This window comes from Ips typographus, unplaced genomic scaffold (genome assembly GCF_016097725.1).
Source record: "Ips typographus isolate SLU unplaced genomic scaffold, UJ_Ityp_2.0 IpsContig73, whole genome shotgun sequence".
Classification (NCBI taxonomy): domain Eukaryota; kingdom Metazoa; phylum Arthropoda; class Insecta; order Coleoptera; family Curculionidae; genus Ips; species Ips typographus.
The window spans coordinates 75,662-98,217 of NW_028098578.1; the positions used below are offsets into that span (position 1 = coordinate 75,662).

At 38.2% G+C, this 22,556-nt stretch overlaps 1 protein-coding gene across 2 annotated transcripts; it reads left to right on the plus strand.

Annotated features, from left to right (window-relative positions):
* Nucleotides 1–1,451: 1,451 nt before the first annotated feature.
* On the plus strand, nucleotides 1,452–21,939 carry LOC145739864 (uncharacterized). 2 transcript variants are annotated; one of them, XM_081995206.1, is made up of 5 exons: nucleotides 1,452–1,897; nucleotides 1,965–2,104; nucleotides 15,651–15,768; nucleotides 15,854–17,164; nucleotides 17,224–21,939. In XM_081995206.1, the coding sequence occupies exons 4-5, from the start codon at nucleotides 16,547–16,549 to the stop codon at nucleotides 17,266–17,268; spliced, it is 663 nt and encodes a 220-aa protein (XP_081851332.1). In that variant the 5' UTR covers nucleotides 1,452–1,897; nucleotides 1,965–2,104; nucleotides 15,651–15,768; nucleotides 15,854–16,546; the 3' UTR covers nucleotides 17,269–21,939. The 2 variants fall into 2 exon arrangements, with proteins under 2 accessions (XP_081851332.1, XP_081851330.1); XM_081995204.1 differs by having other exon boundaries at nucleotides 15,854–21,939.
* The last annotated feature ends 617 nt before the right edge of the window (nucleotides 21,940–22,556 follow it).

Genomic DNA, 22,556 nt, shown 5'->3' on the forward strand with positions numbered 1-22,556 from the left:
AATATTGTAACATAAGAATTACACTATGTTCCGTACCAACTTTTACCTCGGTCTCCCCAGTACTGGGTTATTGTAAATAAGATCGGCGAATTGAAGTCATATGATATTGGTATAAATACAGCATCAAATCGCTGATTTCTGGGTTAGTCTGGGTACGCCTCATATGCAACAAAAGTGGAGCATTAGGTGACCAAGTGCCCCACCCGGGAATCAACCTAGTAGGACGTGTTGCAAAAATAGCCGTAACGGCTTACTTCCCTTTACTAGTGACAAAGCGACTTAGTCGGCCCGGTGAATGCCTTCGGACCTTAGTCTAGGGTTCTATTCACCCCCCATAAGCGTTCGCCCTCTGCAAGTTATTAGAATAATAAAGCGAATTACCTGTGGATACCTGAGTACTTTTCTTTCTGAGCTACCCCTTAACGTGACAATATGTTACATAAAATGTGATCAAATTGAGGGTGAATCCGTAAAATGTCATTGAAACACAGTCACTCAAATTAGATAAAAATATAAGTTCAATTCATTGCCATTTGTAACTCACAATGTACTTTTTTTTTTTTCCAAAATCTGTATATTTTTTGAAATAAATCAGGGTTGTCGGACATTTACACATAGTGTATATTCATAAGTGTAAAAAATGTGACGTGTTTTGTACTTATCAGTTTTTAGTTATCGATATGTACCAAAAAACTCATTAAATGCATTACTCAGTGACAATAAATTTAATGCAATCAATTCAATGAATCCGGTATTGTTTTGCTATTGTTGGCAGTAGTATCAGCTGGTTAAGAATGTAGTGACTTTTTTATTAGTATTTCAGTTAATAATCGCTACTGTGATACGGCCAGTGGCGGCTCGTAGTAAATTTGAAAGGCAGTGCACAAAACGAGGGAACTTAGCGTCGCAGGGCGAAAAATTTTTTGAGACCACGCCCAAAATTCCTACAATTTTAAAATATGTAATTGTTTTTCAATATTGCACACTAACGTTAGGAAATACTGGAGACATTTTAAAAGTCGCGAAGAGAAAAATAACACGTGACTGATAGAAAACCCCGAGTGCACGATTCATTGTGCACAGGGCCAGCTTAAAAACTCGACTGAGGGGACACAGAGGGGGCGGACGGCGGAAGTTCGACCAATCAGATTTACTCTACCCATGAGCTGTGCACCTTGATTTTACTACGACACACGGTGCACGTGGCGGCGGGTGATCCGTAATTCGTCCAGATTTCGCTTATCTTATTATAAAAGTTTATTTATTTCCAAGATTAATACTTGGTATTAATAGAAAATTATTACAATCATTATAAGATTTATAATGAAAACATGCATTTTTGGACTCAAAATTTGGGAGTGCACGTGCACGTGTGCACTTATTGAGGAGCCGCCACTGGATACGCCAGCATTCAAGTCTGATCTGCAGTTAACACTACTTCGTCAGTGCTTTCATATAGTGTGTTGTACAGTACATATACAACGTTAGGTACCAGTCAGTTAGTACTTGCTAGCAGTTTATTAAAACAGTTCGATTTAATTTTTTTTTGTTTCGGAGGGATTCACTGATAATTATAATAATAACTGAATAATATCCAAATTCTTTTAATATTTTTTAAACTATTCCGGTTGCAGTATTGTCAAAGGCAAGATTAGTGAGTAGTAAAAACCATATACAACTCTATAAACATAGATTAGTATCAGTGTATAATTATAAAACCTATTAATTTTTTAACGTAAAATAGTGCGGATGTGAACAATATTCTTAAATGTAGTGCACAGCTATAACAAAAAATTGTTTTGACTATAACTGGCAAACATATATTGGTTATGCTGCAAACCAAACAGCTCACCTGACGTTTCCAATGATTCTGATCGTAGGGAAGCGGATGATACAGGTAAGTTATGTTATTGTTGTACCCAGAATATTATGACCACTCTAAATTCTAAAATTGTATTATCTAGCTGAACCCATTGGTTATAGACATATACAAATGGTGCTGTTTTTCTTACTGATGATGTTCTCCTATTGTATGAGCTCTGTTCTTTCGGTTGCTATAGTGGCTATGAATGACAATAGTACTACAGTCACTCCTGATATACCTGTAAGTAATTATATTAAATATTATATTATTTTAATTTAAAAATTATATATTATATTAATAGTGTTCTCTTGTTAGTTTATTTCTAACGCGGTTGTTAAGATTAACAATAAATCATAGAGGCGATTTGTAAGTAGTCAGAAGAGCTTAGTGACTACCAATTCACAGAGTATCAATTTATAATACTTTTTCGTTTAAAGATGTTCTTATTTCGTGATATTTTTGCTTAGAGTCAACCGATGTCAATCGTTCGTACACCTTGCGATTCAAGCTCGCAGATGTTTCGCTTTAAATGAATAACTCAATATTTTTGATACAGTGTGTATAATAAGATATTCAGATTCATTTTGCAAACAAATGGCTCGGTATTGTTATGGTATTGCTCAGCAACAGTATGTGCCCGCACTGCCATGGCATATTTATCCACGTACAGTTTACTAGGACCACTCTGTATAAAATAAACCAATCATAACAATACTGCCGATTGGATAAAAGTGACGAAAAAATACAGTGTGCTGCAAAAGTTGGAACAAAGTTTCACAAAAAGAAGTCCGACTTTTAGCTTTCTTTCAATGGAAAGCTATTCCTTTTATTTTAGTTTTGATTTCAACAAAATTTTAAGCATAATTATTCCATTATTATTTATGAAAACATACAGGGTGGCCGTTTTACGAGCTCAATCATGGGGAGCTGGGTTATTTGGAATGATACAAAGTCGGATTATTGAAAAAACGGTTTTTAATTTTTCTGTCTTACCTAGAGTCATTGAAAATTACTGACACATTGTCACAGCCACTTTATTTCCACATGGCGGAGTCGAATTTAAGAATCCAACATCTCGATTTACCGAAAGCCTCATATAAGCTTGGCTTTTCATGTGCGCGCCATCTTGGATTTTTGAATTTTTAAATCAGATTTTTTTTTGGTTAGGATGATGTAACATGACAGGTTAAGATTCGATGATAACTGTTAAGATTCGGATTGGCAGTTTTGAGGAAATACGAAAAAGTAGTTTATTTAACGAGCGTGCGCGAAATGATAACAATATTTCCGCACTATTTTTTGTTCTCAAATATAATAATTTTGTACTTCCCGACGTAAAATGTATGTTTACGCCCTGGGCTTAAAATAAAAAAAAGATGCCTTAGATCACACCATTAACAAAATCTTGTTATGACTGTTCATACAATATTCTTGACCTTTTTGACAACAACAGAAGACATATTTTACTGGCTGTTTCCTCGAGCTCAGCTAAATTTGCCATCTTTCGGTCGGAATAGGTTCTTCTTATACAGTGAGGGCGCGCAGGTTGGAACAAATGTTAAAATTAAGGGTTTGGTTTTTTGGAAAATACGCCCTTACACGTCGATATTTATTTTGTCTGCGGTTTTTTTTATGGTAAATGCATGTATACAGGGCGGCCCAAAAATAAGTTACTACCATCAACTTCATTTTGAATTGTGCGTCAAATTCAAAGTAGAAAAAAAAACTAAAAAAATAATTTAATTTTTTTCTTAACAAAAAAATATTTTTATTTTTTTTTATTCAAATTAACTTATTTTTAGGCCGCTAATTGTATTTGCATTTACCATGAAAACCGCAAACATAATAAAAATCGACGTGTACGAGCCTATTTCCAAAAAACAAAACACCTTAATTTTAAATGAATTTGTTCCAACCTACACGTTCTCACTGTATATACATGCGGTTTTTTATCGTAAATGCATGTATACAATTAGCGGACCAAAAATAAGTTAATTTGCATACACATTTTATTTTTTTTATTAAGAAAAAAATTAAATAATTTTTTAATTTAATTTTTTTCCTTCTTAGAATTTGATGCACAATTAAAAATAGGTAATTCCATTTGAAAAAATGAAGTTGATGGTAGTAACTTAGTTTTGAGCCGCCATGTATACATGCATTTACCATAAAAAAACCGCAGACAAAAATAAATATCGACGTGTATGAGCGTATTTCCAAAAAAACCAAACCCTTAATTTTAAATGAATTTGTTTCGACCTGCGCGTGCTCACTGTATAAGATACTTGAAGACTGACAATCAATAATTTTGAAAAGCCAATGCTTTTTTTATTATTGCCTTGGCAACATTAAATTGATCTGGCTGCTAATGACTTTCTTCACTTTTTTTAAACATGACACAAGCAAATAAAGCGATACCCCTTAAGTGATACTTACACCTTAAAAGTTAAAAATATAATTATTTAGTTATTTCCGTCCGCCCATTTTCTACTCGCGTGTGCAAAGTATCTGTTTTGCGCACGATCTCGCACACTATCGAATTTTGTATTATGAATCGAAACACCGGTCGTAAAACTTGTAAACAGTGACGTTAAAATTAAATATGACACAAAAATTGTGCGTGTGACAAGCGTGTGTCAAAAAAGATTTATATTTATTTGCCAAATAAAATAAGTTTGGGGTTTCTCGTTGAAAAAATATTGTTCCTAACTCTTGTGCACACTCGGGCATCAGTCGCAACATGTCGGGCATCAGTCGAGTGCGGGAAAGGCACTTTACGCACGTGATAAGAACATCATTTTTTTCTACGAGCGTTTCCAATAATTGGAAGTAACAATAATTGAAAATAAATGACAAATTAAAAGGAATTTTAATAATAGTGAAGTTAACAATATTGTTCTTTTATACATATTCATATGTCTGTAAATAAAATATAACAACACTAAAAAATATTAAATATCTTGATTTCAACCTACAAACTTGATTACCATAAATGGGTTATTGATGTAATGAATTACCTCTAATCTACTTGTTACTAATATTAATAATAAATGAACCATTATATGGAATAATATTTTAGAATATGATACGTAAATTAACGTAATTTATTTTCTACTCCTACAGGCATATTGGTTAATAATTCCTTAACAGTTTAGAGAACGGTTTTTTACCCTAGTGCGGGAATAGTATATTGTACAACAAGGGTGAATAAGATGTCCCTATCGCACGAGGTCGAAAATTTGAGCACGACCCCGAAGTCGGAGTGCTCAAAGGAACGAGGGAGCTATGAACAATTCGCCCGAGAAAATTTCACACAAATAAACACTCAATGTTTGGAACGTTTCCGTGTTTACATTATCACTTTTGACGCAGAAAAAGTTTGACCGGTGTCCCGGATTGTTACCGGTGACAGCTGATTAACTTCGGTCTTTTAGGTTGAGGTGTGAATGGATTTGATTCATTGTAAATTGTAAGTTTGTATTATTTGCTTTATCATATAATAAAGTAGATGTTTTTATTCTTTAATTGAATACTAACTGAATTTGAACGGTTTTTCATTGTTTCAAAACATAAGCTAAAATGCAATGTTTTAATGCCAACTGTCAATCAGAAGAATTATTTGGTTTACGTTCAAGATTAGCTGTAATTGTCTATTTCATATCGCACGCTAAAGATTGTCTGTGATTGGTCTATTCATATCGCACGCTGAAAATTGTCTGTGTTGGGTCTATTTCATATCGCACAGTTGCGGAAAGTCTAGGATTCTGTACTGGTTCAACCGTTGGCAATTGCCTACTTATCCGTTCTCTAAACTGTTAAGGAATGAACTAATATCCCTGTAGGAGTAGAAAAAAATATTATTCTTTTAGCACTAGTGCTTTTATCTACTTCTAGCATGATAATGAATCTTTACATTTTGAGTTACATAAAGAGCGATTTTATCACACTGGTGCGATAATAGTTGATTTTATCGCACTAGTGCAGTAAAGCACCCAAAGAGTACAATAAACATTCATTATCGCACTAGTGGCTGTAAAATCTCTCATTACGTAACTCAAAAAGTTAGAGTTAAAAAATGACTAATTTCTTTGTAGATCGTACACACCGGCAAAATTAGAGGAACGGTCAAATTGAGACTTAGTTTAACATCAATTTCCTCTTCAATATTTCGCTCGATTTTAAACATATTTTTAATGAATTGTAGCTTGATTCTTCATGAATACATTGTAATGATGTTCTAAATACTATTACTAAAGGTAACCGTCCAGACCTTGAAGATGTAGGACTATTTTCAGTTGAAGGTCTAGCATTATTAAAACTGCAAAGAATTTTCTACAAAATCAGGTTGATTGTCTGGAACACGGTTCATATCAAAATCTAGTGCATCATCAGAACTTACAGTGTTATGTGAAGAAGCTTGGTATAATTGCACGTGATTACGTTCAACTTCATTTCCATTTGCTAATGTTACCCTATAACTTCTAGGTCTTGAGATGGTCCAATTACTTTTGCAGGAGTCATGTTATGTACAAGATCCTTAACATATACATTTCTCTCCTTCTCGAAATCAAGAGGTTTACCTTTATTTTTTAAATCATTAAAATGTTTATAGTTTTCGTTTGACGTTTCTCCAACTGAGATTTAACAAGGTCACGGACGGATAAACAGGTCATGGTTGCTGATACGGTTGCTCGACCACCGCTTATACAGTGCAAGTAAAAAGTTTAAATTTTTTAAATTTTTAGAATTTTTGTTCCTGTTTTACGACAAAAGGGCTCAAGTTAGAGATCTGAAAAAATACAGAAAACTAGTCCGTGATAGGTACTACAACTTTCATTAATAAGATTTTTCAATCAAATCAACCGTACAGGCGCAAAAAAAAATCAAAACCGTTTTCACGGTTTTGATTTTTGTGGAGACTCAATTTGGACAAAAGATTGCAACTGTACGGATGAAAACATGAGTATTCGCGAGGAATCGAGGAAGTTAGTCGAGGTATCTCCGATAGAAAACTGCCCGAAAATTCAAACCGAATGCGATACTGAAAGATTATAAGGTGCCAAAGTTTGACGGGAAATCTTCGTGGGATTTATACAAAAGACAGTTTGAAGTTGCTCCTATGGCTAATGGGTGGACTGAACATCAAAAAGCCATTAAGTTGGTACTGGCGCTGCTAGGTAAAGCTCTCGAAATACTTTAGAACATCTCGGAGAGTAAACAAGGAGACTGCTACTCCCTTACAAATGCGCTGGAGCTAAGGTATGGGACCAAACACTTGACGCCGGTATACCAAAGCCAACTGAAAAGTAGATTGCAAGTGGAGATGTAGCTGTTATGGAGTTAATTGTAAAAAAGTTAGATGAACTTTCTCATCGTCTTAACCAGAACAACAGAACAAATCACCGGTACTCTTCTGCTAAAAGAAACATTACTTGTCATAATTGTGGACGTAAAGGACATTACCGCTGGAATTTGCAGACAGCAGTCTCGTTTACCAACCCCGCAGAACTGGCGTAACCAGAGTCAGGAAATAAAGAAACCGGAAGGACAATTACCACGATATATAGAGGATCGTCAAGCTTTTGATAGTGACTTAAGGCACCGGAAAGGACAAATTCATGATGGGCTACAAAAAGAATAAAAAGCAGCGTTTCTAAGGAAGATATAATAAAAGGACAGCGCTCAGACCCTGATTTGAAAGTAATCAGAAGATGGTTGGAGAAGGATTTGAAACCTGATTGGCAACAGATTTCCAGATATGGACCAACAGTGACGGGTTACTGGTTGCAATGGAATTCGCTTCGACTGCGAGATCACTTAATTACTCGCAAATGGGAAAGTCCAGACGGAAAACGCATTGTTTACCAACAGTGCCCAATTCCTGCAAAGAGAGTGTGTTGCGAGAACTACATGACAGACGCGGAAGAGGACACTTTGGAGTAAACCAGACTTTGGCTAGAACAAGAGATCGATTTTACTGGATTAACTTCAGAAAGGACGTTGTTTTAGCGTGGAATCGTGGATTGGTCTTGATTAATAATACGAGGGAGTGGACTGTATTTTTGTTAAAAGTTTTAATTGAAAGTAAAAAAATAACAAACAATCAAATATATGCGTGAAAGAACAAGATGATATTAACGTGGATTGTACGAATTCGCGAGCCGTAGTGGTGCTATCGCACTCGCACTGATCACTTCACCCCACCACAGTTTGTCTGGCCGAGGCGCGCGGCGTTGCTACATTGGAAAATCACGCAACTCACAACATACCGCCTCCCGTTGAAAAGTTGTGCTTTTCAAAACAAGCACAGTTTCAGTTGTCTATAGGTATAGGACAAATTCTTGCTAAAGACCTTTTCACTATATTGCCGTTACGCAAACGAACTGACACCACCCGAACAATGTGATGGTTTCCTTCATGAAGCTGGAGGACTCGAGCGAGGGGCCAACGCAGAGGAGGGTTGTTTTCATCCTTCAATAAAACAAGTTTGTCCACATCAATGGCGCCTTCTTCTTTCGGGTTCGTCTTCCACTTTGTTCGTACTTGTAACCTGGTTAAATAGTCTCTTGACCAGCGTGACCAAAACTGCTGCAAACGCTCGTATCGGTTTTGTCGAGTAAGGGCAATATCTTTCATATCACGTTGAGGTTGGCTCGCCAATCAGTACCCGATAAGGAAATGAGCGGGTGTCAAAGGGGTATAGTTATTTGTATCGTTGGAAATAGGCGATATTGGACGTGAATTCAAACAACATTCTATTTCAATTAAAAGGGTGTTCATTTCTTCATAAGTTAGTGATGCGTTTCCTAATACACGCTTTAAATGGAATTTTGTTGACTTTTCCGCAGCCTGCGTGCGGGAATGAAACGCCAACTGATTTGCTCATTTGCCAAAAAGGTTGTTATTGAGTCTAAATGGGACTTATCATTAATCAGGTTGTAGAGTTCAATAAAATAGTTGTTTGCACCGACAAAATTCGTCCAGTTGTCTGAATGAATCTCAACCGGTCTACCTCGTCTTGCACAAAATCATTTTAGAGCGTTTAAAAATCCGGAAGTTGTAAGATCTCTATCCAGTTCTATATGTACTGCCTTAGTGGCTAAACATATAAAATGGCACATATAAGTTTTAACAAGTTTGGAATTACGCAGAGTCCTTTCTTTTACGTGGATTGGGCCAGCATAATCACGACCGCAATAAGAGAATGGTCTGGATGGTGTCACTCTTGAGACAGGAAGAGAACCCAGTAAGAATTTAGCGGGTTTTGGATTTGCCTTATAGCACCGTACGCAGGAATTGATTATACGTTTAACTGACCTTTTACCATTTATTATCCAAAACTTTAAACATATAATCGACAACAAATTTTGAACTCCTAAATGCAAGTATTGCATATGTTCACTAATAATTAGATCTGTAAGTTTATGTTTGTAAGGAAGTATGATTGGGTATTTTTGATCGTAGTCTAAGTTAGAGTTTCTCAATCTTCCACCTACCCTAAGTAATCCATGACTATCTAAGAAGGGATTGAAACTCGATTCGATTTTTGAAACGACAAATATAAGCTACCACCCGACGCAGTTTATGAAATGAGGAAAACCTTTCAAATATCTTAAAATCTTGAGAACCTGACGTCGCAGCATTTGTAATAGTAACACAGGTTTTTAAATCGGGTAATTTATTAGTTAAAATCTCTTCTGTCACATCACAATACATTTTTTCACTTTTTAAAAACTCTGGACCGTAAAACCAAATGTTACAATTTAAAAGATCTTTTGGGTTCAAACCTCTCGAAATGACGTCTGCTGGATTAGCTTGGCTGACAACATGCTTCCAATCGTCTGGATTAGAATTTTCAATAATTTTGCCAACGCGATTAGCCACAAACGTCTTCAGATTACAAGGTTCAATGCGAATCCATGACAATACAATGGTCGAGTCTGTGTAGTATGTTATTTGAGAAACATGGATATCTAAAATTTTTCTTATAGCTGTCATTAACTCATCTAAAAGATGTGCTGCCAATAGTTCCAACTGAGGCAAGGTTAATTTTTTGACAAGTGCCACCCTTGACTTCGCTGTCAGTCGAACGTCTTTATTTCCTGAACTATCTACTGAGCAAACGTAAATGCATGCTCCGTATGCTCTCTCGGAACTATCACAAAATCCATGTAGCTCAACCGAGACGCAATCCGAAATAAGAACCTGACGATTAATTTGAATTTTGTTTAAAATTTCTATTTGTGATGAATAGTCTAACCAAATTTGTTTTAAATCAGTTGGAATATCCTGATCCCAACCTAGGTCTAATTTCCATAGAGCCTGAATAAGTAGTTTAGCTTGTATTATAGCTGGTCCTACTAGTCCCAAAGGATCAAAAATTTGTGAAATTGTGGACAAAATAGTGCGTTTTGTAATTTTAGAAAGATTGACGTTAACGTTTATACAGTACTTTAGAACATCCGTTTCCGGATCCCAAGCAATACCTAGAGTTTTGAGTTGTTTGTCTTTATGAGATTAATTTATTTTCAATTATTGACACAATTATTTTCTTTTAGAAGGACTTCTAAAAATGTCTTGCTATTTGACGACCATTTTCTTAAATGAAAATTGGCTTGTCCTAAGATTTTTGTAAGATCACGATAAATTTGCACGGCTTCAGTTTCAGAATTGACACTTAATAAGAGATCGTCTATGTAAAATGCCTGACGGATCACTTTTGCAGCTTGAGGATATTGCAGTTCATTTTCATTTGCAATTTCAACTAAGCACCGAGTTGCTTGGAATGGGGCGCTGGTTGTGCCATAAGTAACCGTGTTTAGAGAAAAAACCTTAACTGATTCTTCTGAATTCCACCTCCACAAAATTTTTTGAAATGAATATTCATCTTCATTAATTTTTATACACCTGTACATCATTTTCACATCTGCGCTTAGTACTACCTTGTGAAGTCGTAGTCTTAACAAAATAGAGTACAAGTCTTCTTGTACTGTTGGCCCTGCCATAAGCATATCGTTCAAAGAGACGCCTGACACCGTTTTACAACTTGCGTCAAACACCACTCTGCACTTAGTGGTAACTGAGTCCCTTAAAACTGCTGTATGAGGCAAAAAATAAGAAGAACTTGGAATAGAATGGTCATTTTCTAGAGTATTCAAAAAAGTCATATGACCTAATCCTTCATTTTGAGAACTGTTCCTATCGTAATGCAGTGTTGTATTATGCTTTGATGGCATTTTCTACAACCACTTGACCTTCAATTTTGCTTTAAATGCCCTAAACGTAAGCAGTTACTACACAATTTATATTTTTTTATCTCATTGTACTTTTCAGGAACTGATAAACTGTTAAATTTGGGGCAACGATAAATGGTTTTCTTTACAAATTAAACATTGATAATGTGGGTTTTCTTCACTATTTTCTGGAGATTTACTTGTTACTACAAAGGTATGTTTTTGCTGGAAAGTACTATGATTTTTATTATCAGGTTTTACTCGATTGTAACCTGAAAATTTGTGAAAATCCTGGTTTACTGCTTCCAATGCAAAGCACTTTTTGGTCAAAAATTCAATTAAACTTTCTAAACTTGGAAGTTCGTTACTAGATTGTTTAATTTCCCACTCTCTATTAGTCCGATCATCTAATTTACTTAAAATTATGGGAACTGACAAGGCATCCCAATGTTGAACTGGAAGATTTAACTTTTCTAATGCACATTTGTGCTGATGTACTGTATCAATAAGATTTCTTATGTGCACTGATGATTCTTTGTTAACATTAGGTAAATTAAACAAAATATTTTTGACATGATGGTTAATCACAGCCTTTTTGTTTTCATATCTTTTTTGTAATAACTCCAAAGCTATGGGGTAGTTATTTGCAGTTAAATCCAGTGAATCAATGAGCTTTAAAGCATCACCTTTACAACATAACTTCAAGTATAATAATTTATCTGTATCGCCTAAATCAAAACGACTATCAACTAGTGAATAAAACATGTCTCTAAAACTAAAGTGTGTTTCATAGTTACCAAGAAAGGTAGGAAGACCTAGGTCTGGTAATTTTCCAACAGGCCCATGGTTATTTTCATTACTTTTAACCATGGAAACAGCATGACTGCTTTTAATGTTAAGTTTGTTAATCAGGCTTTTTGCTGTTGATATAAGATGATAAAATGATGACTCAGTTTCAAGTCTATATCTTTTTTCTTGACTATCTAAAAACTCAAGTCGAGTTTGCACTGTCAAATTCACGAAAATCATCTTCAATGCCTTTTAGTCTAATTTCTATTTCAAAAACTTGACTGAGTTATTATGCAAAAATTGTTCAAAACGAGATAAACGATCTACTAGGACGCTTCTAACATGCAAATTTTCTTCAAATTCTTCATCAATAGTGTGTTTATTCAAGTCTACCTCCTGTGACAAACTTGAGAGAGAGAAGATGAAACCGGGAGGAGCAAAGAATTAAGTCAAAGATGGCAACGACACTGGGAAGGACCATGCCGAATTGTAAAGAAAATAAACCACCTAGTCTACCGAATTCAAATGTTACCACGATCTAAACCGAAAGTAGTTCATGTGCAGAGATTAAGTCCATACAGAGGAAGGAATCTGCCATCTTGGAATCTTCAGAATGCCGCTATCCGAGACGAAGAGCTTTTAAAGAGGGGGGCAGTATATAAGGAGGCATCATAGCCAGATTAAGATTTCCTGAAATTTAGGGAAAAACGTGGGGTCACTATATAGAATTTCCCAAAATTTAGGGAAAAAGTGCACAACTTGGCAACACCGCATTCCTGGGGTGTCCCAGACTTACCCCCCAATATGAAGTCTCAACCCTCTAGGCCTTAAAATAAGGGAGTTACCCATTTAACCCCATGTAAAATGAAAATCTACAAAACAGCTACTTTTAGACAAGTCCCGCTATCTTTAAACTTGGATCAGCGCATCGGATAGAATATTCGCGATACAATAAACGTTTACTGGACGTATAGCGGGAACATTCTCTGCATACAGGAACATTCGAGAATCGATCACCCACACTTTTTGTATATAAACCGACCGAGCCGACGGAGGGGCAGTTGTGAAATAATAGTAGCGCGATAAAGCAAAGAACGAAGTAGTAAAGTGGTAAAGGTGACTTTAGTGGTTTAACAAGTGATCTCTAGTGTTGTAAATTGTGGTTCAATTCTTAAATAAAGTTTGTTGAGTTTATTAAAAGTCTCACTTGAAAAAAAGAACCCAGTAAAGTGTAACAATATACTAGTACATTATCAGTGTGGCAAATTAATGAACTCTTGTAATCAGCACAACTCGGTCTACGACCTCGTCGTGACAATACTTCCCACAAGTGAGTATAAAATTGCTCATACCACACTAGTAATGTAAATAACTATTTTCTACTCCTACAGGGATATTGGTTCATTCCTTAACAGTTTTGAGAACGGATAAGTAGGCAATTATTGCCAACGCTTGAACGAATACGGAATTCGTTCAATATGAAATAGCGTGCAATATGAAATAGACCAATCACAATCTTCAGCGTGCGATATGAAATAGACCAATTACAGCTAATCTTGAACGTAAATAAAATAATTCTTCTGATTGTCATCCTCACAGACAGGTGGCATTAAAACATTGCATTTTGGCTTGTTTTGAGGCAATGAATATGCGCCCGATCAAATTTCAGTAAGTGTTCAATTAAAGAATAATAATCTAATTTATTATATGATAAAGCAAATGATATAAACTTACAATTTACAATAAATCAAGTCCATTCAACGTCTCAACTTAAAAGACGAAGTTAATCAGCTGTAACCCGGTGACAATCCGGAACCCCGGTCAAACTTTGGCTGCGTCAAAAGTGATAATGTAAACACGGGAACGTTTCAAACATTGAGAGTGTTTATTTGTGTGAAAATTGGTAAGTAATTCCAATTAGTCGTAGAAAAAATAGCCTGGAAAACTCGGGCGAATTGTCCATATCGTCCGATTGAATTTTCTTCATCAATCTTAATCACCCTTGTTGTACAATGATACTATTTTCTACGAATGACCGCAATGAAGCTACTTTGCGCACACTTTTACATACAGTGTGGAACAGCCAAATGGAATAAATGAGAGCGTGTTGGGAAAAACGCTTGGACACGTCGATTTGTATTTTTAGATGCGCATTTAAAAAAAACACACCCTCTACATATTTTTTTTTTAAATGCACATCTAAAAATACAAATCGACGTGTCCAAGCGTTTTTCCCAACACGCTCTCATTTATTCGTTATCGAATTTATTCCATTTGGCTGTTCCACACTGTATACATAGTAGCATTTTCTCGTACACTTTTTCACGTTCCTGGCCGATTACGGGTTTGTCAGTGAAGGAATAACTGACATAAAACTCTTGGGGGGTTGGAAATCGACTACGGTAGCTAAAGGATACATCGATAAATCCACAACTTATAAAAAAGCATTAAGTAACAAGATTTTAAGCTTCAGCCCTAATAAAAGTGAAGCAGTTCCAAGTACTTTCAAAGATGAATCTATATCTCTTTTGCAATGCGACAATGCTGACAAACCAGGAAATGACATCTACGAGATTTTCACCTTCAGTTGCTCAATCGGAGATAAATTTAAAAAATGCGACCAACTGCACATTTAATATTAATGTTGTTAATAACAATAAATAGTTAGAAGTTGTTTTTGATGTCAATAAAAATTATAAATTACAAAAAAAATTATAGTTATTTCATTCGTATAAAACATATTGTTCCTAACAAGTGCGCAAAGTAGTTTTCCCGTACTTAAAGCTTATCCGAACTCCGCATGGTGGTTACCCGTCACACTGTCTAAAGACTTTGTCACTTTCTCGACAAATTGAAAAACATATCTTTAGTAACAACTTAGCTTTTAGCTGCTGCTTTTTTTCATAAAACATAACATTGGTCGTAGAAAAAATTAGATGCGCAACTCTGGAATAAACTGCATTTTGCACCCTTGAACTTTGAAAAAAAAATACTCACGGGAACAAAAGTTGCACTTTCCTCGCTAGATGCGCAAATAATTACTACGACCCTTATACAAAATAAAACTTTCCTTCCTCATTTTTCTTTCCTTTCTAGATAGTGAAAGTAATTTTCCACTGTACGAAGTAAAAGCCTCAAATTGTTTGCGGGAGCATATGCTGCACGGCCCTCCGTTGTTGCGAAAAATAACTGTTGTTTGCGAAGAGGGCCTTGTAAATTACATACATGCCTTTATTTTGATAATCAAATTAATTACACTCCGACTGGATGTAACTTAACGTCACACACTTTTACTAATTGTGTGATATTATTATTAAAATGCCATTTTTGAGTGAAGAAAAACAGGATATGCCAGAAGTTTATTACGCTTAGCATAAAAATGCACACATTACTTCAGAAACATATTTACAACAGTATACGAATGACAACAACCCCTGTTCAAAATTACTTACTACTACTTCAAAATGCGCAAAATTTAACTGACTTTGAATCTCTTCAAATAACCTAGATCAGCGTGGTTGAGCTTGTAAAACGAGCACCTCGCATGCCTATTTGAACGTTTACTTTAAAATATGCTGCATTCTATGTATAGTAAACCCAATTGGAAAATTATATTTTCACACATCACATATTTGTCAAAAAATATTTTTTGTCATAGAAAATGTTTATAATATTTTGACAATTTTTTAATTTCTTCTATACACTACAAGTTAATAATACACACGCAGTAACACCCAGTATAATTAAAATAAGTTTTTTTGTAGGTGTATCGATGGGAAGATCAAAGTATAGTTTTATCATCATTCTTCTGGGGATACGTCATATTCCAAATTCCTTCAGCTCTATTGGGGAAAAAGTTTGGAGTTAAATGGCCGTTAGTTGGTATGTGTTAATAATAATAGTCTGAACTGTAAAAACTGAAGACTGACAAGTGCCAGTACATAAATAGTAAATATTAAATAAAAAGTTGTAGCTTGTAGCCGCCATCCTGTCGTGATGATCCGTTGGTTCCCGGGTTCATATAAATATAGCCAGGAATATTTATAGGACCCACCCAGCGCCAGCAGCCCGGCCATGTGCGTCAACTGCAACGGCCCGCATCCAGCCAGCTACCGAGGGTGCCCTAAGTACGCTGCAGCGACCAAAAAACCAGCCCTGCCAAAGTACCCGTGGGAAATGATCTCAGTGACGTTTTAGGACCTTACCCCGAAGCAGCCCTAACAAAGAATAAATACATCGTCGTGGTGGAAGATGTATTTACAAAATGGGTGGAAGCATTTACAGCACATAAATACAGAGCCAAAAACGTTGTAGAAATTCTACAAAAAGAGATTTTTGCGCGCTACGGCGTTCCAAAGTTTTTGGTTTCAGACAATGATGCAGTGTTCATCAACAACCAGATGGAGAAAATGTGTCAAAGCCAAGGAATTCGTCAGTTATTCTCGGCCATCTACCACCAATGAGCCAATCCCGTGGAAAGAAGGTGCCAAGAATTCCAGAAAGTAATGAGGACTCTGCTGATTGACAAGGACGTCACTCAGTGGGAAAGGCAAATTCCCACACTCCTACAACTGCTGAGGAACAGGAAAAACCGAGCCACATCTGGTGATTGTCCACCAGACTCACTGGTACTGGGGTACGAACTTCCCATTCCTAGTGAATGGAAAAGCCAATGGGCAAAATTCCGAAGACCCCGCCAATCGGCGAATCAAAAGAGAATGAGGAATCGATGTACCTACTTACGGCAACTGCAGTTCCAGGAAAGGACGTTCCCGAACCGCAATGTTCCCCCTCCAGTCAGATTTACCGTTGGCCAAAGGGTAAATGTCCGAAACATAGAACGCGGGGCGTTCGTAAACCCATGGACCGGCCCAGGAATGGACGTGCAAATAACGTATACGTGGATGATATCAGGCCGGCACCAGATGGAAATCACCCAGACCCAGACCCCAACGAGGAAATTCCGGGGTCCGACACGGAAACCAGCGAGGACGAGGGCGCCGAGCAGCCCACGGACCTAAGAAGAACGCTGGATTCCAACGAGGAGCTGCAGTCCGCCGAGGAAACCGAAATAACCGCGGAAGGGGTGCAGATTCCCCGAGAAGAAGAGCTCCAGGTGAATGCAGCACTCAGAACAGTCAACAAAGCCGAAGAAAAGTGGCAACGGCAATGGCCAAGCACACTAAAGGAAACTTGCCTAGAAGCCGGCAAGCTTGTTGACCTGATGGTGAAGGAGCTGCACCCACAAGTACATGTATTGGACCGATATGAAGAATTGGTAACTAAAATCATACTGCACCTGGACAACTTTGATCTAAAGAACAGGCAACCCTAAAGGCAGCCAGAAAACAGACCATCGCCCGCCTAGAAAAGGCCCAGTGAGGTCTGGAAATCCGCATCAGCCCACACTAGAAGCCCAACGTGCAGCCCCCCGGAAAGAGACGACCCACCGTGATACACACATCGTCCATACTTGAAGAAAGCCAGCCCCACCGTGAAAAAATTCACCGTGAATCGTGTGTAAATAACCCGTTTGACTTTTTCAGGTAGTTTTCTGGATTCGATGGTGAAGGCGCCATAACACAGAAAGTCCCGGATTTGGTTTTTCAGGTTCCCCACGAGTATCCTTTCTCTTATTACAAGGTAACGATACACTGAACAGAAAAACACTCCATTTCCAGGGAAAAACCAGTATCCTTTGCCATTTTCACCGTGATTACAGGTTGTACGAGAGGTATCCTTTTTGACAAAGTCATCAGTCTCTTTCGGACCCTACTTTAAATTTCAGGAACCGTGATACCCAACCCCTTGTTCAGGGTCATTTAAGGTACCAAAAATGTTCAGTTAGCAGTTCATTTTCCTTTTAGGAAACTTTCGCCGAACCTCCGTTCTTGGTGGAGCGGTGTCGTGAAGTTACCTTCACGATGGCAAAAATGCAAAGAAACTGCAAACAGAGACCGAGGCGCCTTAAATAGAAAACGCGAGTTTGTAAACCAGCTCCGCCCCTTCAGATTGCCAGATTCTGGATGCTGATTAGTTCCCGGGCTCATATAATAACAGCCAAGAATATTTATAGGACCCACCCAGCGGCAGCAGCAGCAGTTGTTCGGTACGGGTCGCGAGTGTAACATCGAGAAAAACCGAAAAGTGGAAAAAAGTGGAAAAAGGAGCGGAAATTCAACTTCTTCAAGCCAGGGACTTCGAGATTTGTGGATTTCATCGACATCGTGGGACGTTTTTTTGTCCATCTTAATCGTCGTGGGACGATTCGTCTATTTCAGGACAACGTGGGAACTTTTTCCACCCAAAGTAAAACACTAGAAAGTGAAGTAAAGTGCGTGTTGAGTCCTTGTTTCGAGTTCCACCGTCGGGAACGACAGCGAGTCTCCGTCAAGACAACAAAGACACTTGAAAGTGCAGCCGCCCAACAGTGTCAAAATTGTATTAAAAATTTTTAGAGATTTTTAGGGACAATTATGTAGAATTCTAGAGCCTTTTAGTTAAGGAAAATTTCTAGGGAAATTTTAGGGAATTTCTAGGAAAATTCTAGGGAAAATTTTTAGGGAAATTTTATGGAACTTCTAGGGAAATTTTATGTAAAATTTCTAGGAAATTTTCTAGGGATTTTTAGATAGGGATTTTTGGTTAGGGAATTTTGATTGTATTTTCAGGGCATTCGTTTTTACGTCGTCAGTGCAAATACCAAGTGAACCGGGAAGTGAAACAGACCTGTCTGTAAGTGCTAAAGTTTTGCTTTTTTATTCATAAATTAAAGCAGGAAAGTCGGTGGACGGCTCCAGGGTTCTTAAGTAAAGATAACTTCATTTTAATTAAAGTTAAATTGGGGAAGTAAGATAGGGACTTTTCATTAGTAACGTTACGGCACCCGCTAGAGTCGTAAAAGGGTGTAAAATGACGAGTTGTTGAATCGAAAACAGCACTTTGACTGTGACTAGGATTCACACTGAGTTTTCTCTTTTTTACTTTTTTTTGTAATAATTCTCTGAAAAATGATAAACCCCTCAGACGAATTAGACCAGTCGGTTGATTTATTGATTAGTTGGGACGATTTACCCGCCCAAATTGATTGGGACATTTCAATTTCTGGACATCGGAACTCAATGTCCTTTGAACGCTACAGGGGCAATGTAGCGCCCGCTGCGGCCCGCCGCGATCGGAAAGCGGTTCCAGAAGGAGTCGGGAATCGTCCGGAGACTCCGACCGGACAAGATTTTTGGTTTCAGACAATGGTGCAGTGTTCATCAGCAACAAGATGGAGAAAATGTGTAAAAGCCCAGGAATTTGTCAGTTATTCTCGGCCATCTACCACCAACGAGCCAATCCCGTGGAAAGAAGGTGCCAAGAATTCCAGAAAGTAATGAGGACCCTGCTGATTGACAAGGACGTCACTCAGTGGGAAAGGCAAATTCCCACACTCCTACAAGTGCTGAGGAACAGGAAAAACCGAGCCACAGGACAATCACCAGCCTCACTGGTACTGGGGTACGAACTTCCCATTCCTAGTGAATGGAAAACCCAATTGGCAAAATTCCGAAGACCCTACCAATCGGCGAATCAAAAGAGAAGGAAGAATCGACGTGCCTACTTACGGCAACTGCAGTTCCAGGAAAGGACGTCCCCGAACCGAAATGTTCCTCCTCCAGTCAGATTTACCGTAGGCCAAAGGGTAAATGTCCGAAACAGAGAACGCGGGGCGTTCGTAAACCCATGGACCGGCCCAGGAATAATATCCAAGAAGATTTCAGACACCGTATATGAAGTAGAGTAAAATGGAGGTGCAAATAACGTATTCGTGGATGATATCAGGCCGGCACTAGATGGAAATCACCGAGAACCCGACTCCAACGAGGAAATTCCGGGGTCCGACACGGAAACCAAAATGGACGTGGGCGCTGAGCAGCCCACAACGAGAAACTGCAGTCCGCCGAGGAAACCGAAGTAACCGCGGAACAGGTGCAGATTCCCCGAGAAGAAGAGCTCCAGGTGAATTCAGCACTCAGAACAGTCAACTAAGCCGAAGAAAAGTGGCAACGGCAACGGCCAAGCACACTAAAGGAAACTTGCCTAGAAGCCGACCAGCTTGTTGACCTGATGGTGAAGGAGCTGCATCCAGAAGTACATGTATTGGACCGATATGAAGAATTGGTAACCAAAATCATACTGCATCTGGACAACTTCGATCTAAAGAACCCAACCCTAAAGGCGGCCAGGAAACAGACCATCGCCCGCTTAGAAAAGGCCCAGCGAGTTCTGGAAAGCCGCATCAGCACACACTAGAAGCCCACCGAAAAAAGACGACCGACCGTGTTGTACACACCCTGTACAAACCACCGTGATACACACGTCGTACATACTTGAAGAAAGTCAGCCCCACCGTGAAAAAATTCACCGTGAACCGTGTGTAAATAACCCTTTTGACTTTTTCAGGTAGTTTTCTGGATTCGATGGTGAAGGCGCCATAACACAGAAAGTCCCGGATTTAGTTTTTCAGGTTCCCCACGAGTATCCTTTCTCTTATTACAAGGTAACAATACACTGGACAGAAAAACACTCCATTTCCAGGGAAAAACCAGTATCCTTTGCCATTTTCACCGTGATTACAGGTTGTAGTAGGTTTGTAGGAATCCTTCTTGACAAAATCATCAGTCTCTTTTCAGGCCCAACTTTAAATTTCAGGAACCGTGATACTCAACCCCTTGTTAAGTACTCGGTTCAGGCTCATTTAAGGGACAAAAAATGTTCAGGTAGCAGTTCATTTTTCTTTTAGGAAGCTTTCGCCTAACCTCCGTTCTTGGTGGGGGGGTGTCGTGGAGTTAGCTTCACGATGGCAAAAATGAAAAGAAACTGCAAACAGAGACCGAGCCGCCGTAAATAGAAAACGCGAGTCTGTAAACAAGCTCCGCTCCTTCAGATTGCCAGATTCTGGATGCTGATTGGTTTCCGGGCTCATATAAATATACCCAAGAATATCTATAGGACCCACCCAGCGGCAGCAGCAGCAGTTGTTCGGTACGCGTCGCGAGTGAAACATCGAGAAAAACCGAAAAGTGGAAAAAGGAGCGGAAATTCAACTTCTTCAAGTCAGGGACTTTGAGATTTGTGGATTTCATCGACATCGTGGGACGTTTTTTTGTCGATCTTAATCGTCGTGGGACGATTCGTCGATTTCAGTACAACGTTGGAACTTTTTCCACCCAAAGTAAAACACTAGAAAGTGAAGTGAAGTGCGTGTTGAGTCGTTGTTTCGAGTTCCACCGTCGGGAACGACAGCGATTCTCCGTCAAGACAACAAAGACACTTGAAAGTGCAGCCGCTCAACAGTGTCAAAATTGTATTAGAAATTTTTAGAGATTTTCAGAGACAATTATGTAGAATCCTAGAGCCTTTTAGTTCGGGAAAATTTCTAGGGAAATTTTAGGGAATTTCTAGGAAAATTCTAAGGAAAATTTTTAGTGAAATTTTAGGGAATTTCTAGGGAAATTTAAGGTAAAATTTCTAGGGATTTTTAGATAGGAAATTTTGATTGTATTTTTAGGGCATTCGATTTTACGTCGTCAGTGCAAATACCAAGTGAACCGGGAAGTGAAAAAGACCTGTCCAAAATTTTGTGCCGCGTAAGTCGCGCCGGTAAGTGTCGGGAGTTATCGGGACGTGGTGGACAATACGCGCCTCTTTTTTTCCCTACAGCTTTTCCGATCAGTATCCTAATTCCACATTACCTAAACGGGAAAATCGTCTCTTGTTTTAGAAAGTTTTTAGTCAGTAAAATAAAGTTAATTAATTACGGGCCACACTTGGACCCAAATTGTACGGATGAAAATTGGTCCTGTTCGTCCTCTCGTTTTTAATTAAACTTAAGGTTTGTTGGTTTCTCCAAAAACTAACTGGCATCCCAAAGTCGAGTTTTTTTTATAAAGTAACTGCTAAAGTTTTGCTTTTTTGTTCAAAAATTAAAGCAGGGAAGTCGGTAGACGGCTCCAGGGTTCTTAAGTAAAGATAAGTTCATTTTAATTAACGTTCAATTGGGGTAGTAAGATAGGGACTTTTCATTAGTAACATTACGGCACCGCTGGAGTCGTAAAAGGGTTAACAATGATGAGTTGTTGAATCCAAAACAGCACTTTGACTGTGAGTAGGATTCACACTGAGTTTTCCCTTTTTTACTTTTTTTTGTAATAATTCTCTGAAAAATGATAAACCCCTTAGACGAATTAGACCAGTCGGTTGATTTATTGATTAGTTGAGACGATTTACCGGCCCAAATTGATTGGGACATTTCAATTCCCGGACATCGGAACTCAATGTCCTTTGAACGCTACAGAGGCAATGTAGCGCCCGCTGCGGCCCGCCGCGATCGTAAATCGGTTCCACAAGAAGTCTGGAATCGTCCTGAGACTCGGACAAAGGTGCAGTGTTCATCAGCAACAAGATGGAGAAAATGTGTCAAAGCCAAGGAATTTGTCAGTTATTCTCGGCCATCTCCGACCAACGAGCCAATCCCGTGGAAAGAAGGTGCCAAGAATTCCAGAAAGTAATGAGGACCCTGCTGATTGAAAAGGACGTCACTCAGTGGGAAAGGCAAATTCCCACACTCCTACAAGTGCTGAGGAACAGGAAAAACCGAGCCACAGGTCAATCACCAGCCTCAC